We start from the raw sequence: 17,046 nt of genomic DNA, 5'->3' as shown, positions 1-17,046 counted from the left end.
ACAAGAAAGAGCTAAGGTATTATTAGAGAGTAGTTCTCCAGGGCCCCCTCTTGGGGAATCTGTTTGGCCTATTTAGGCACCCAGGATTACTTTCTTGCCATCCAAATACACGCATCCTAAGGAACTCTGCCCTGTTCCGCAACTAATTGGCTTGGCCCAGCTTTTCTATCTTACTCATATTAGTCTTGGGCTTTGTTCCTAATCTTTTAGCCTCATCTCAGATCTACTATGTAGCTCTGGTACCTAGTAGTACATTTGCCATTTCTTCCTTATTCTTCTGAAAGTTCACCTAGCCCTATATGAAAGTATACCCATCCTGCTTGGCATTGTATATTTTAACCATCCTCATGTTTGCACTTGATCTGAATGTTGGCTTATACCTGGGGCCATTTTACTCCTATACCAGTTCTCATTCCCAGCTTGTCCTAAAGCCAATATTCCAACTTATTCCTGGGATATCACTTCCAAGAGAAATCAGCATACTCAGAGAAAGAAAGACAATAAGGCTTGTTTGTCTTTAACATAACAGGTTCCCTATAAAAGTTAGTAAAATTGAATTTAGTTGAAATTATGATAGCAGCATACTAACCTCTTTCTTTTTATCTTTTTCTTCTTGTAAGTATTTAATGATAGGAAATAGACTGAAAATGAAGTGAAAATGGAGATTAACAAACAGAAAAGGCTTTCTTATTTTGTAAAGTTACAAGACTGACCAAATAAAATGATTCTTCTAGAAATTTTTGAGTATGTATTAGGTTTATTACATCTATAGCACAAGCAAATTGGAAGTTTTAGCTACTTTAGAAATAAGAAAATGTTTAATCAAAATTTAGAAGTTATTAAAACAAATTTTAATAGCTCCTGTTCAAGAAGATAACACATTTTTAGAAGATGACACAGATGAAACATTTAACGAAGGGGAAGGATCATATTTAGAAGAAGACTCAGATGAGGAACGTTTGGAAGGAAGTTTGAGTTCATTTCAGTATGATGATTTGCAAAGCACTACAGGTAGGTATTATTAGTTTTCTGTCAGTAATTGTCACTGTTTTAGAGACAAAGCCCAGACAAATGGAAGAGTTATAAATCCATAGAAAGAAAAATGTGCAGGATGTACATATGTGTGGGAATGATAAAAGGACAAGTACATATTTTGGTAGGGTACTTTAGCAGCCCTAGACTTGTGGTTTTTATTTCTGAGGATCACATAGAGTACTCTGATACTCATTCTTCTGGGTTTTAAGAAGGTATAAAAACTGCTCCACTACAGATTAGTGGGAGTTCAACTTTCCCTTGGAAGTAATTGGGAGTTCCCCTTGGAGACTGTTGCGCCATGACCGACCAGAACTCAGCATTTACACCTGATGCACGTGGGCATAATGGCTCTTCCTTCCATGTGCACTGATGACTGCTTCCTATCTTCCAGCCAGTAGTAGTACTTACTGCTAGAGTATTGCAGGCTGTGTACATTCCTCCTGTCTCTGGGAAATACAATTTTGGATTCACCAGACACTCTTTGTATTAGTCCGTTCTCATGCTGCTAATAAAGACATACCTGAGACTGGGTAATTTATAAAGGAAAGAGGTTTACTTGACTCACAGTTCTGCATGGCTGGGGAGGCCTCAGGAAACTTACAATTATGGCAGAAAGGGAAGCAAACATGTCCTTCTTCACATAATGGCAGGAAGGAGAAGTGCAGAGTGAAGGAGGGAAATGTCCCTTATACAACATCAGATCTTGTGAGAACTCATACACCATCATGAGAACAGCATGGAGGTAACAGCCCCTGTGATTCAATTACCTCCTACCAGGTCTCTCCCATGACATGTGGAGATTATGGGAACTACAATTCAAGTTGAGATTTGGGTGGGGACACAGCCAAACCATATCACTCTTCTTAAATTATTTTATTTTTTTAGTACCTCAGCAAACCCCTGCCCCAGCTGTGGAAGAAGCAGAGGAGGAAGTTAAGAAGAAAATATCAGAGAGCTTCTTCTATGATTATATGGAGCTTGCTTCGATGCCTTTTGTGACTCTGGATTCAAACATACCACTGGATCTTCTCACACTTGTGTATCCACCCTGGCTAAATATGTATAATTTTGGGATTTTCATTTCTTAGGTCAGAGGTCAGCAAACTATAGCCCAGGGAGCCCAAATGTGCCTTCCCACCTGTTTTGGTAAATCAAGTTTTATTGCAACACAGCCACATCCATTTGCTTACATTTTGTTTATTATGGCTGCCATCACACAACAAGGACAGGGATAAGTAGTTGTGACAGAGACCATCTGGCTCACAAGGCAAAAACTATTTACTACCTTCCCTTTATAAAAAAAAGTGTGCCAACCCATATTAGGTAATTCTAAGAAGCTTGAATTCTTAGAGATTTGATAGAAATGCATGATCTTAATTTAAACTAAGCTTTTGTTTGATGCCAAATAACCATACAGAGAAATATTTTTCTGGCTGTCCTTTGCACAGGTGGAAAGGCTGCAGTTCATGAGATCTGAGTGAAGGAAATCAGAAGGCTTCTTCTTCCCATTTACTTTTGTCAGTGCCTGTCAAGTTACATAATCAATTTCCCTTCTTGAAACACTTATGTGTCTGTCCATTGTAAGGCATTAGTACTTTCACATTATATATCAGATGAGCTATCAGAGAAGACAATTCTTAGGAAACAGGGCACAAAATATAAAGTTTTAATTGGTCTGGAGAATAAGGGTCTTTTAAGATATGTAGAAACAGGATGATTGACAAGGGGATTTTGTGTTTGTCATCACATTATGATGTTAGGTTTGCAATGCGGGTAGTTAGAAAACAGTTTTCATTGAGGTCCTTAGCTGGCAATGTACTGTGCTTCCCTTTTGGATAGTTAGTATTTATCACCACGTGGCCTAATCCACCAACTGGCCTCTTACATAAGGAATACTTACAGAGATAGGGTGGTGTACTCCCTGACTCAGTTTTGCTTTTTACATAAAAACATAAAAATAGAACATGTTGTTAAATCCCAGGTGTAACTAAATTAATTCATGCTGATTTATCTTGTAACCTGGAATTTTCTCTCTTCATGGCTTTTTTTTTTTTCCTTATCTTTGGACAAGTTTCTGACAAAAGTTATGCTGTTTGCTTTCTTTTAGCCTTTTTTTCCCAAATGGGATGGGGTGGTATATTAGAGTCCCCTGGAAGTTTTTCCTAAAGTACACAATGCTCTGATGCCTTCTGGGACCTACTGTGCTAGTTCTGTGTGGAGAGGGACTTGGGAATATGTACTCTGAAGAAACTCCGAGTTGGTTTGGCAGTGCACTGCCTTCTCACTGCTCCAGGATGGGAGGGTCTGTATTAGACAAATATGCCTAAATTCTAAACATCAGAGTCAGAAGAACCTTAACTTTTATTCCAATATATGAATTATCTCTATTCATGCTGGATGGGTGGCTGTATAAACTATAGCCTTTTCTTAAACATTTTCAACACCAGGAAAATCACAAAGTAGCTTACCCCACTTTTGGACGGCTCACTAGAGAGCTTTTTGGGCCTTGAATAAAATTCTGCCTTGCTGGGATGGCCCCCATTAGATTTAGTTCTCCTCTCTGCAGATGGACGTATATAATCTCTATATCTTGTGAGGAATTCTAGGAAGAACAAGTCAGCCATCAGGTATTCCCTAAGTACTCTTAATTAACCCTTTAATGATTATTAATATATTATATTGATTCTACTTCAGTTTTTGCTTTTTTGTTTTGTTCTGTTTTGTTTTGAGATGGAGTCTCGCTCTGTCATCCAGGCTGGAGTGCAATGGCACGATCTCTGCTTACTGCAACCTCCGCCTGCCGGGTTCAAGCAATTCTCCTGCCTCAGCCTCCCGAGTAGCTGGGACTATAGGCATGCACCACCACATCCAGCTAATTTTTGTATTTTTAGTAGAGATTGGGTTTCACCATAATGGCCAGGCTGGTCTCGAACTCCTGACCTCGTGATCTGCCCGCCTTGGCCTCCCAAAATGCTGGGATTACAGGTGTGAGCCACCGTGCCTGGCCCTCTACTTCAGTTTTTAAATTTATGTCTTCTAAATTTTAGCAATGTTAAATCAAGTTTAGCCTAAAGCTGCCTCCTTACATACTTTAAATTCAGCCTCCAGGTTTCTCTGTACATGGTGAACTATAACCTAAAGGGAGTTAGACTCTAGCCTACTCTTGAGCCAGTTACTGAGTTTTGGTCAAAGGTGGCCAACTGTTCAAACTGTGTTAAAATAAGGCAGATGCCAAGCTGTAACCAATTCGGCTATTTCTGTACCTCACTTTTGTTTTCTGTATGTCACTTTCCTTTTTCAGTCCATAAATCTTCCTGCAGGTGGCTGTGCTGGAGTCTCTGGGCCTACTCTGGCTCAGAAGGCTGCCGAATTCTTGAATGGTTCTTTGCTCAATTAAACTCTGTTAAATTTAATTTGGCTAAAGTTTTCTTTTAATAGCAAGAAATGTGCCATTTATAAAGTATTACTTAAACCATGGTATAATTTTAAAAGAGATTATACAGAACTTAACAGTGTTTAAACAATTTTAAAGTGAAGTTTCTAGATGGCCATGAGAAAACATTGAAAGCTCTAGGTCTTTGACAGGAATTTAAGAAGAGGCAAGCCAGAAGAGAGGGTGAGATAAGACAAAGGGAGCTGAAGGTACATCAGAACACATTTTAAGATTTTCAGAACTCTACTAAGGGTCTGCCACTGTCTTCTGGGATTAAAAGGAAAGGATCAGGCCAGGCGCAGCAGCTCAGGCCTGTACTCCTAGCACCTTGGGAGGCTTGGCAGGCAGATCACTTGAGCTCAGGAGGCAGCCAGATCACTTGAGCTCAGGAGTGCGAGACCAGCCTGGGCAACATGGCAAAATGCTGTCTTTACAAGAAATACAAAAATTAGCCAGGTGTGGTGGTGCACACCTGTAGTCTCAGCTACTTGGGGGGCTGAGGTGGGAGAATCTCTTGAGCCTGGGAAGTTGAGGCTGCAGGGAGCCATGTTCATGCCACTGCACTCCAGGCTGGGTGACAAAGTGAGACCCCATCTCACAAAAAAAAAAAAAAAAAAAAAAAAAAAAGGAAGGATCAGATTCCAGTTATGCACAAATTAATGAATTCATTAGTTCAACAAACATTTCCTGAATAGCCAATAGGCTGAAGACAGTGTGTTAGGCATTCTGGGAAATAGAGATGGAGAGAAGCAGTCTTTGCCTTCAGTAAGTTGTAATTTAGAGGGGGAGAATTTGAGAAGTTACAATCTGATCCATTCTGGGTTTGAAAGAGCCTTTTATCAGGGCAGCAGCATGTAAAAGGGAGTTTTCCTGCTAAAATTAAAGATAATAATATTAGATAAATGATAATTTCTCCAATTCCTAATTTTCATCTAAAGTAGTGAAGAGATGGTAACCAATTTCTATTCTCATAGCTACTAACATGCTTTAGCCTTCTGAGGTATCATATTGCCACCTGGGAAGAGGGAAAGACAGGAGGGGAAGAAGGGGATGTGAGAGCAGTGGTTTGAAGGAAAGAAAAAAAAACGGTGGGCAAAACTTCCTCCAGGAGGCTTGAATAGCTTCATTTACATCTTTGGATCACGTATTCATTCACATTTCTATACAAGATTTAATTTTAGGCATTTATGTCTTTATTAAATTTATAAAATTTCTTTTTCTTGAACAGATCTAGTACCCTGAAATGCTTTATCTCTCTCTTTCAGTTTAACCATTTGGTAATGAGATTGGCTGCTTGTGGTTGGTTATAATTTGTTTATATTTCACAATTTAAATTGCATTAATGTAAATCTTCTCTTTTTACATTCTACATTTTCTTCTTGTTAAAACTTTCCATAATTTCTTTCTCTGAAAATTATTATTTAGTTATGAATAAGTGGAATTCTCTAAAATCAGAATTTGTTTTTAAACAAGGGCTCAAGAAATATAAATTCCTCCAATGATCCTTCAACTCTGATGTTCAGCAACAAATTATTGTGAACAAAGAATCTATCTGCTTAAGCTACACTATAGGATATGCTTCTTTTGTCAGCTCTAGTTTTTTTCATAGATTGATCTCATTTAACTTGCTTATTATATTTATATTTTGGGCATATTAATTTTGACTTAAACATACTAACAATATACATTTAAAAGATGTTTTATATAACTTAGATTTTTATACCTCTTTTTTAAAAAAATATATTTATTTTAGATTCAGAGGGTACACATGCAGGTTTGTTTTAAGGATATATTGTGTGATACCGAGGTTAGGGCTTCTGTTGATCTCATCACCCACATAGTGAACATAGTACCCAATAGGAAGTTTTTCAGCCTTGCCCCCTCCCTCCCTCCCTCCCTTTGGAATCCCTAGTGTCTGTCGTTCCTGTCTTTGTGTCTGTGTGTACTCAAGATTTAGCTCCCACTTATAAGTGAGAACATGCAATATTTGGTTTTCTGTTTCTGCATTAATTTTCTTAGGATAATGGCCTCCTGCTGCATCCATGCTGATGCAAAGGACATGATTTCATTCTTTTCACAGCTGTATAGTATTTCATGGTGTATATATGCCACATTTTCCTTATCCAGTGCACCACTGATGGGTATCTAGGTTGATTCCATGTCTTTGCTGTTATAAATAGTGCTGTGATAAACATATGAGTGCATGTGTCTTTTTGGTACAATGATTTTCCTTTGGGTATATCCCCAGTAATTGGATTACTAGGTTGAATGGTAGTTCTATTTTTAGTTCTTTCAGAAATCTTCAAACTGCTTTCCACAGTGGCTGAACTGATTTACATTCTCACTGATAGTATATATAAGCATTCGCTTTTGTCTGCAGCCTCACCAACATCTCTCATTTTTTGACTTTTTAATGATAGCCATTCTGACTGGTGTGAGATGGTATCTCATTGTGGTTTTGATTTGCATCTCACTGATGATTAGTGATGTGGAGCGTTTTTCATGTTTGTTGGTTGCTTGCATGTCTTCTTTTGAAAAGTGTCTATTGAAGTCCTCTGCCTGCTTTTTAGTGGGGTTATTTTTTTCTTGTTGATTTCTTTAAGTTCCTTATAGATTTTGGATATTAGCCCTTTGTCAGATGCATAGTTTGGGAATATTTTCTCCCATTCTGTAGGTTGTCTGTTTAATCTGTTGATGGTTTATTTTGCAGTACAGAAACTCTTTAGTTGAGTTAGGTCCCACTCTATTTTGAATTAGTACAATTTTACTCTATAGCATACATACACACAAACACATACATATACACACACACTAGTTACCTACACACCAATACATATACTAATAAGCTCAGAAAAGAAATGTTAGTCTATTAATTACATATATATTTATATGCTATAAATCAATTTTCATAATTTGTTGATATGAATTAAATTTTATATTTATGTGAATTTATTATAATCATGTTATCAAATGGTGTGTTGAAATTTTACAAACATGTTAGAATTTTAAGCATCTTGTCTTTCAACATCAAGGAAAAGGCCTACGTAATATTTTTACTGTGGTTAGTCAACAAACTTAACAGGCATTGTGAATACAAAGGTGATGAAGATACAGACTTTCTCCCATGTTATACAGTATGATTTAGTTTTAGTGGGAGAGAGGAAAATAAAATTATTTAGGTGACAGTTTTGCTGCCTGTGATACCCAAATAGGTTTTACCTTATTTATTTTTGCAAAAACAATTAATGGGCTCTCAGGATTTCCCCAGGAAAATTAAAATAGTAACCAAATCAGAGTATGGGGATAGTCACCTGATTTATTTATTTATTTGTTTATTGTTTTCCTGCCCAGGCCTTTTTTTTTCTCACCTAATTTAAAAACAAAATTGTTAGTAATATGTAGAAAAATCATGAGTTTCAGGGTAAAATTCAACTACTTCAACCTCACATCTTCATCTAAGAGTGTAGATTTAAAAATTTATTTCATCACTTTTCCAATCCCTAGGATGGTATTGTTTTTCACTTCTTTTCCTTAGCAACTTTCCCTCAGACATTCTTTTGGTTATGACTGTAGAAAGCGAGCCAACCTACAACTTCTGGACGACAGTATCGCCATATACATAGCTGGGAACCAACTGATCTTTCTGAATTTGAAAACCAAGGAACAGATCTACCTGCGAAGTAGCAGTGGTGAAGGAATTGGCGTCATTGGGGTATGCCTTCAATAAATTAGAAAAAAAAACCCAAAAAACCCTATCTTTTTGCTTGTTCTGTGGACCAGCCAACATGGTTGTTAGATGCCAACACCATGCACAGTATTGTGGGTTCACATGAGATGCACAGCTGTCTTTATTCCAAGGCATTTTCAATTCAGTTATTACAGACACTCATTCACTGTCACTACCTCTGTGCACTATTATAATATTATTATGTCTTTTTGGAGATAAGGAAATGGGCTTATAGAGGTTAGGTGACTTCCCCGTAGTCGTGCAAGTTTTTCATATTTAGATTAGAAGTGGAGATGAGTGAGGAGATTTTAAAGAATCTTAATGTGAAGACTGAAGCAGGCACATGGCCATGGGAATGGAGAAGGTGAGGAAAATGTGAGACACACGCATAGGATGTAGACATAGATTGACTATGGAAACAGGATATGTTGAGATATATGGAGTGAAAGATACTATCATGTTTGTTTCTTTCTTGATCATCTATCTATATATAGTATGTATACATGATAAAAGTCCATGTCCTCGGAGAGTTTGTTATAAGACTAATTAATAAGTTCAGCAATAATTTATTATGTAATACTGTGCATCCAACACTACACAGAACATATAATGGGGAATTTAAATGAAGAAGAACTCATGACCTATATGAATTCAGAGTTTAAAATCCATCTAAAGAGACAAGACCTATATTTGTAAAAAGAAAAACAAAAAAACTAGACACACAAGTACATGATAATGTGGCAATAACTGTGTGCAGATAGCCATGGGCCCAACGTAAGGGTCGTGGATTTTGTGGAGGGAAGTCAGTCGGAGCCTATGAGGTTTCAGGAGCCCTGAGGTCCACACCATCTGCAGGGGACCAAGAAACATCTAATTATCACATATTTATCTATTACTTTATGGCAGTAATAGTTTTTAAATTTCTATTTTAATATTTTGTTATAAAATAATTTGGTTTGAGGACAGTAGTCAGAGGTGTAGTGTGGTCAAGCATGCTAATCCTGGCCAAGCACGGTGGCTCATGCCTGTAATCCCAGCACTTTGGGAGGCTGAGGCGGGTGGATCACGAGGTCAGGAGATCAAGACCAGCCTGGCCAACATGGTGAAACCCTGTCTCTACTAAAGATACAAAAAATTAGCCAGGCATGGTGGCACGCGCCTGTAATCCCGGCTACTCAGGAGCCTGAGGCAGAGAACCACTTGAACCTGGGAAGTGGAGGTTGCAGTGAACTGAGATCATGCCGTTGCACTTCAGCCTGGGCGACAGGGCAAGACTCTGTCTCAAAAAAAAACCCCAAAAAACAAAAAAAACAAAAGCTAATCCTAACCCTCATCCACCTGGATGTTGAGCAGTTTTATGTCCACAAGGCCTTTTCTTCATGTGTGCTGGAGCTGTTGAAGCCTGGGTAGTGACAGAGGCCTTGCCTCCACTGTCCATGTTACCTCATCTTTTCTGAAACAGTTATCCAGTTATGGTTCAGAAATACTTTAGCAAGGCTATGAGAAACCTATGAGAAAAGTGTTTGGGCACCCTACCTGGAAAAGGTAGGGTGAACCTCTATGTTGAGTGTAAAGTAAATGATTTACTAATTCCAGGTCTTCACCAAAAATAAAACTCCTGGCTTGGCACGGTGGCTCCTGCCTGTAATCGCAGCACTTTGGGAGGCTGAGGTGGGTGGATCACTTGAGGCCAGGAGTTCAAGACAAGCCTGGCCAACATGGTAAAACCCCGTATCTACTAAAAATACAAAAATTAGCAGGTGTGGTGGTGCACACCTATAATCCCAGCTACTTGGGAGGCTGAGGCATGAGAATTGCTTGAGCCTGGGAGGCAGAGGTTGCAGACAGCAGAGATCATGCCACTGCACTCCAGCCTGGGTGACAGAGTGACAGAGTGACAGAGTCTCAATAAATAAATTGTCTCAATAAATAAATAAATAAATAAATTGTGTCTCAATAAATAATTAAATAAATAAAACTCCCAAACTCAACCCCACAGCAGTTTCCAATATGAGGCAGAAACTTTTTAATTTACTGTAGACAAGACCTAGAAGGGTAAAGGATTTGCATGAATCTTCATCCAGATTTCTTTGACCATATGTTCTACACCATATTTCTTTACAAATGGGAATCTAGATAGATATGGTCTTAATCCATGTCCCCCACCTCCTTGAGATCTACTATTTCTTAGGCCCGTTTGCTTCTTGACTCTGATACTTGGCTTGAATCCTATCTCTTACACTTAACACATTGTAGACTGTGTGACTGCAGGCAAGTTACTTGAACTCTGTGCCTCAGTTTACTCATCAATAAGATGGAGATAATAATGGTATCCAAGCTCACAAGGTTGGTATAAAATTTAAAGGAAATAATGTTATCTTGGGTACCAGGATTAGCAATCTATATCTGAGAACCAGGCTCTTTGTCTTATATATAATCAGGAGATGTGAAATAATATCTGAAAACAGAATTTTATAAGCATAATATGTGTTTTAAATAGCTTATCCTTATAACAGCTTATTTTTATTTTCATTTTTTGGCTGGCCATTTACCCTTCCTACACATTTGGCTTACCAATAGACAAAAATAACAGAAATGACCATACTATTTTATCCAACTTATATGGCTATCTTTGAAAATACTGACACAAATAGTTTATCCAGGGCATACTTACTGTATTTTCCTCTGTGTCTGGTTTGGAAATATTATATCTTTCTTACTTCTGGTAAGTTTACATTCGTTTGTAACTTTTTCCACAGTGAAATTTTAAAAATTGTGATGTAACCTGGTCTGGAAACAAGAATCCCATACATTCCATGAATTTTTCTATACAAAATTTAGGTTGATTTATATGTAGGGTAGACAATTCGTCTCAGTGATTCTCAAAGCAAGGTCTCCAAACTAGCTGCATCAACATCACCTTGTTAGAAATGTAAATCACCTTGTTAGAATGTAAATCACGCAGTTAGAAATTACCTTATTAGACATGTAAATGCAAATTCTTGAGTCCCAGCCTGACAGATTAAGTCAGAAACTCTGGGTGTTAGGGCTTGCAATCTATATTTTAATAAGTTCTTTAGTGGATTCTGATGCACATCGAAGATAGAGAACCATTGTTCTAGCTCTTCCAATGGCAATTAAAGAAATTGTAGAGTTAGAAATGGCTGTCTTAAAGTAAAATTTAAAATGTGTATTCTTCTAGTTTTCAGTTTCAATTGTATCCATCATTAAATATTTATCTGATGCCCATTTTTGAGTTTTCTATTAGAGTAAAGCCTAATAAATTATGAAATAATGGATGCTAAATACTGCATTAATCAGACTATTTATACAAAAATCTTTCTTTTAATATTTTGGTGAAATTTTATCTTTTGTAGGTTCATCCACATAAAACTTATTTCACAGTAGCTGAAAAAGGGAGTTTTCCAGATATTATCATCTATGAATATCCTTCTCTGAGACCATACAGAATCCTTCGAGGTGAGTCCAGAAGCACATTTAAATATTTCATGTTCAAGGATAACAACATTCTGAAGAAGGTGTGACATTATTTCATAAGTCAAGGTTCTCCAGAGAAACAGAACTAGTGGAAGATAGAAAAGAGATTTATTCAAATTCACACACAACAATACTAACCTTAAATGTAAATGGGCTAAATGCCCCAATTAAAAGACACAGACTGGCAAATTGGATAAGGAGTCAAGACCCATTGGTGTGCTGTAATTCTGGAGACCCATCTTACCTGCAAAGACACACACAGGCTCAAAACAAAGGAATGGAGGAAAATTTACCAAGTAAATGGAAAGGAAAAAAAAAAAAACAAAACACCAAGGGTTGCAATCTTAGTCTCTGACAAAGCAGATTTTAAACTAACACAAATCAAAAAAGACAAGGGCATTACATAATGGTAACAGGAACAATTCAAGAAGAGCTAACTATTCTGAATATGTATACACCCAATACAGAGCACCCCGATTCATAAAACAAGTTCTTAGAGACCTACTAAGAGACTTAGACTCCCACACAATAATAGTGGGAGAATTTAACACCCCACTGTCAATATTAAATCAATGAGACAGAAAATTAACAAGGATATTCAGGACTTGAACTCAGCTCTGGATCAAGTGGACCTGATAGACCTCTACAGAGCTCTCCCCTACTCCAAATCTACAGAATATACATTCTTCTCAGTGCCACATGATACTTATTCTAAAATCGACCACATAATTGGAAGTAAAACACTCCTCAGCAAATGCATAAGAATTGAAATCATAACAGTCTCTCAGACCACAGTGCAATCAAATTAGAACTCAGGATTAAGAAACTCACTAAAAACCACACAACTTCATGGAAATTGAACAACCTGCTCCTGAATGACTCCTGTGTAAATAATGAAATTAAGGCAGAAATCAAGAAGTTCTTTGAAACCAATGAGAACAAAGAGAGGATATACCAGAATCTCTAGGACACAGCTAAAGCAGTGTTGAGGGAATTTTATAGCACTAAATACCCACATCAAAAAGCCAGAAAGATCTCAGATTGACACCCTAACATCACAATTAAATGAACTAGAGAGACAAGAGCAAATGAATCCAAAAGGTAGCAGAAGACAAGAAATAACTAAGATCAGAGAAGAACAGAAGGAGATAGAGACAGAAAAACCCTCCAAAAAAATCAATGAATCCAGGAGCTGTTTTTTTGAAAAAATTAACAACATAGGTACACCACTAGCTAGACTAATAAGGAAGAAGGGAGAGAAGAATCAAATAGATGCAATAAAAAGTAATACAGGGGAAATCACCACTGAACCCACAGAAATACAGACTACCATCAGAGAATACCATAGATACCTCTATGCAAATAAACTAGAAAATCTAGAAGAAATGGATAAATTCCTGGATGCATACACCCTACCAAGGCTAAACCAGAAAGAAGTTGAATCCCTGAATAGACCAATAACATGCTCTGAAATTGAGGCAGTAATTAATAGCCTACCAACCAAAAAAACCTCCAGGACCAGATAGATTCACAGCAGAATTCTACTAGAAATACAAAGAGGAGCTGGTACCATTCCTTCTGAAACTATTCCAGACATTTGAAAAGGAGAGACTCCTTCCTAACTCATTCTATGAAGCCAGCATCATCCTGATACCAAAACTGGGAAGAGACATAACAAAAAAAAGAAAACCTCAGGCCAATATCCCTGATGAACATCGATGCAAAAATCTTCAATAAAATACTGGCAAACCAAATCCAGCAGCACATCGAAAAACGTATCCACCATGATCACGCCGCCTTCATCCCTGGTATGCAAGGCTGGTTCCACATACACAGATCAATAAACGTAATCCATCACATAAACAGAACCAAAGACAAAAACCACATGATTATCTCAATAGATGCAGAAAAGGCCTTCAACAAAATTTAACATCCCTTCATTTCAAAAACTCTCAATAAACTAGGTATTGATGGAATATATCTTAAAATAATAAGTGCTATTTATGACAAACCCACAGCCAATATCATATTGAATGGGCAAAAGTTGGAAGCATTCTCTTTGAAAACTGGTACAAGACAAGGATGCCCTCTCTCACCACTCCTATTCAACATAGTATTGGAAGTTCTGGCCAGGGCAATCAGGCAAGAGAAAGAAATAAAGCATATTCAAATAGGAAGAGAGGAAGTCAAGTTGTCGCTGTTTGCAGATGACATGACTTTATATTTAGAAAACCCCATCATCTCAGCCCAAAATCTCCTTAAGCTGATAAGCAACTTCAGCAAAGTCTCAGGATACAAAATCAATGTGCAAAAATCACAAGCATTCCTATACATCAACAATAGGCAAGCAGAGAGCCAAATCATGAATGAACTTCCATTCACAATCACTACAAAGAGAATAAAATACCTAGGAATACAGCTAACAAGGGATGTGAAGGACCTCTTCAAGGAGAACTACAAACCACTGCTCAAGGAAGTAAGAGAGGACACAAACAAACGGAAAAACATTCATGCTCATGGATAGAAAGAATCAATGTTGTGAAAATGGCCATACTGCCCAAAGTAATTTATAGATTCAATGCTATTCCCATCAAACTACCATTAGCATTCTTCACAGAATTAGAAAAAGCGATTTTAAGTTTCATGTGGAATCAAAGAAGACCCCATACAGTCAAGACAGTCCTAAGCAAAAAGAACAAAGCTGGAGGCATCACACTACCTGACTTCAAACTATACTACAAGGCTACAGTAAACAAAACAGCATGGTACTGGTACCAAAACAGACATATAGACCAATGGAGCAGAACAGAGACCTCAGAAATAACACCACACATCTGATCTTTGGCAAACCTGACAAAAACAAGCAACGGGGAAAGGATTTCCTATTCAGTAAATGGTGCTGGGAAAAGTGGCTAGTCAAATGCAGGAAACTGAGACTGGACCTCTTCCTTACACCTTATACAAAAATTAACTCAAGATGGATTAAAGACTTAAATGTAAAACCCAAAACCATAAAAACCCTAGAAGAAAACCTAGGCAATACCATTCAGGACATAGGCATGGGCAAAGACTTCATGACAAAAAAGCCAAAAGCAATTGCAACAAAAGCCAAAATTGACAAAAGAGAGTTAATTAAACTAAAGAGCTTCTGCACAGCAAAATAAACTATCATTAGAGTGAACAGGCAACCTACAGAGAGGGAGAAAATTTTTGCAATCTACCCATCTGACAAAGGTCTAATATCCAGAATTTACAAGGAACTTAAACATGTTTACAAGAAAAAAAAAATTCCATCAAAAAGTGGGCAAAGGATATGAACAGATACTTCTCAAAAGAATACATTTATGCAGCCAACAAGCATATGAAAAAAAGCTCAACATCACTGATCATCAGAGAAATGCAAATCAAAACTACAATGAGATACCATCTCATGCCAGTCAGAATGGCAGTTATTAAAAAGTCAGGAAACAATAGATGCTGGCGAGGCTCTGGAGAAATAGGAATGCTTTTACACTTTTGGTGGGAATGTAAATTAATTCAACCATTGTTGAAGACAGTATGGCGATTCCTCAAGGATCTACAACCAGAAATGCCATTTGACCCAGCAATACCATTACTGGTTATATACCCAAAGGAATATAAATCATTCTGCTGTAAAGAGACATGCACACGTATGTTTATTACAACACTATTTACAATAGCAAAGACGTGGAACCAACCCAAGTGCCCATCAATGATAGACTGGATGAAGAAAATGTGGTACATATACATCATGGAATACTATGCAGCCATAAAAAGGAATGAGATCATGTCCTCTGCAGGGACATGGATGAAGCTGGAAGCCATCATCCTCAGCAAACTAACACAGGAACAGAAAACCAAATGCTTTGTGTTCTCACTCATAAATGGGAGTTGAAGATTGAGAACACATGGACACAGAGAGGGGAACAACACACACCAGGGCCTGTTGGGGGGTGGGGGTGAGGGGAAGGAACTTAGAGGACAGGTCAATAGGTGCAGCAAACCACCATGGCACACATATACCTATGTAACAAACTTGCACGTTCTGCACATGTATCTTTTTTTTTTTAGAAGAAATAAAAGAGATATATTTAATGGAATTGTCATGGAAAAGGGGTCCCGATCCAGACCCCAAGAGAGGGTTCTTAGACCTTGTGCAAGAAAGAATTTGAGGTGAATCCATAGAGTAAAACGAAAACAAGTTTATTAAGCTGAGACGATGGGGTTTTCTAATATACAACCATGTCATCTGCAAACAGGGACAATTTGAGTTCCTCTTTTCCTAATTGAATTCCTTTTATTTCTTTCTCTTGCCTGATTGCCCGGCCAGAACTTCCAACACTATGTTGAATAGGAGTGGTGAGAGAGGGCATCCCTGTCTTGTGCCAGTTTTCAAAGGGAATGCTTCCAGTTTTTGCCCATTCAATATGATATTGGCTGTGGGTTTGTCATGAATAGCTTAAGCTGATAAGCAACTTCAGCAAAGTCTCAGGATACAAAATCAGTGTGCAAAAATCACAAGCATTCTTATACACCAATAACAGACAAACAGAGAGCCAAATCATGAGTGAACTCCCATTCACAATTGCTTCAAAGAGAATAAAATACCTAGGAATCCAACTTACAAGGGATGTGAAGGACCTCTTCAAGGAGAACTACCAACTACTGCTCAATGAATTAAAAGAGGACACAAACAAATGGAAGAACATTCCATGCTCTTGGATAGGAAGAATCAATATCATGAACATGGCCATACTGCCCAAGGTAATTTATAGATTCAATGCCATCCCCATCAAGCTACCAATGACATTCTTCATAGAATTGGAAAAAACTACCTTAAAGTTCATATGGAACCAAAAGGCCACATTGCCAAGACAATCCTAAGCCAAAAGAACAAAGCTGGAGGTATCACGCTACCTAACTTCAAACTATACTACAAGGCTACAGTAACCAAAACAGCATGGTACTGGTACTAAAACAGATATATAGGCCAATGGAGCAGAACAGAGCCCTCAGAAATAATACCACACATCTACAACCATCTGATCTTTGACAAACCTGACAAAAACAAGAAATGGGGAAATGATTCCCTATTTAATAAATGGTGCTGGGAAAAGTGGCTAGCCATATGTAGAAAGCTGAAACTGGATCTCTTCCTTACACCTTATACAAAAATTAATTCAAGATGGATTAAAGACTTAATTGTTAGACCTAAAACCATAAAAACCCTAGAAGAGAACCTAGGCAACACCATTCAGGAAATAGGCATGGGCAAGGACTTCATGTGTAAAACACCAAAAGCAATGGCAACAAAAGCCAAAATTGACAAATG

At 37.7% G+C, this 17,046-nt stretch overlaps 1 protein-coding gene and 1 long non-coding RNA gene across 17 annotated transcripts in view; one reads left to right on the top strand and one right to left on the bottom strand.

Annotated features, from left to right (window-relative positions):
- CFAP44 (cilia and flagella associated protein 44) overlaps positions 1 to 17,046 on the top strand; it is a 158,535-nt gene that overhangs the window by 16,595 nt on the left and 124,894 nt on the right. For 11 of the 15 annotated variants that reach the window (XR_010155709.1, XR_010155710.1, XR_010155708.1 and 8 more), the window contains 4 exons: positions 859 to 1,011; positions 1,921 to 2,074; positions 8,018 to 8,180; positions 11,573 to 11,675. Coding sequence is in view for 9 of the 15 variants with exons in the window: in XM_009446166.5 (XP_009444441.3) it covers positions 859 to 1,011; positions 1,921 to 2,074; positions 8,018 to 8,180; positions 11,573 to 11,675 (573 nt within the window). In the remaining 6 variants the exon portion in view is untranslated. The remainder of the gene's footprint in view (positions 1 to 858; positions 1,012 to 1,920; positions 2,075 to 8,017; positions 8,181 to 11,572; positions 11,676 to 17,046) is intronic. The other 4 variants (XM_054680895.2, XM_009446168.5, XM_063807002.1 and 1 more) reach the window with 2 other exon arrangements.
- The window catches only part of LOC104005684 (uncharacterized), a 35,632-nt gene that overhangs the window by 11,390 nt on the left and 7,196 nt on the right, over positions 1 to 17,046 (bottom strand). The window contains exons 2-3 of one of the 2 annotated variants that reach the window (XR_002943175.3): positions 10,870 to 10,985; positions 590 to 641 (exon numbers count right to left, since the gene is read on the bottom strand). This is a non-coding gene — a long non-coding RNA (uncharacterized LOC104005684). The remainder of the gene's footprint in view (positions 1 to 589; positions 642 to 10,869; positions 10,986 to 17,046) is intronic. The other variant, XR_008547064.2, reaches the window with a different exon arrangement.

The sequence above is a fragment of the Pan troglodytes genome, chromosome 2, assembly GCF_028858775.2.
Source record: "Pan troglodytes isolate AG18354 chromosome 2, NHGRI_mPanTro3-v2.0_pri, whole genome shotgun sequence".
NCBI classification, from domain to species: domain Eukaryota; kingdom Metazoa; phylum Chordata; class Mammalia; order Primates; family Hominidae; genus Pan; species Pan troglodytes.
This window is presented reverse-complemented; position numbering and strand designations above follow the sequence as displayed.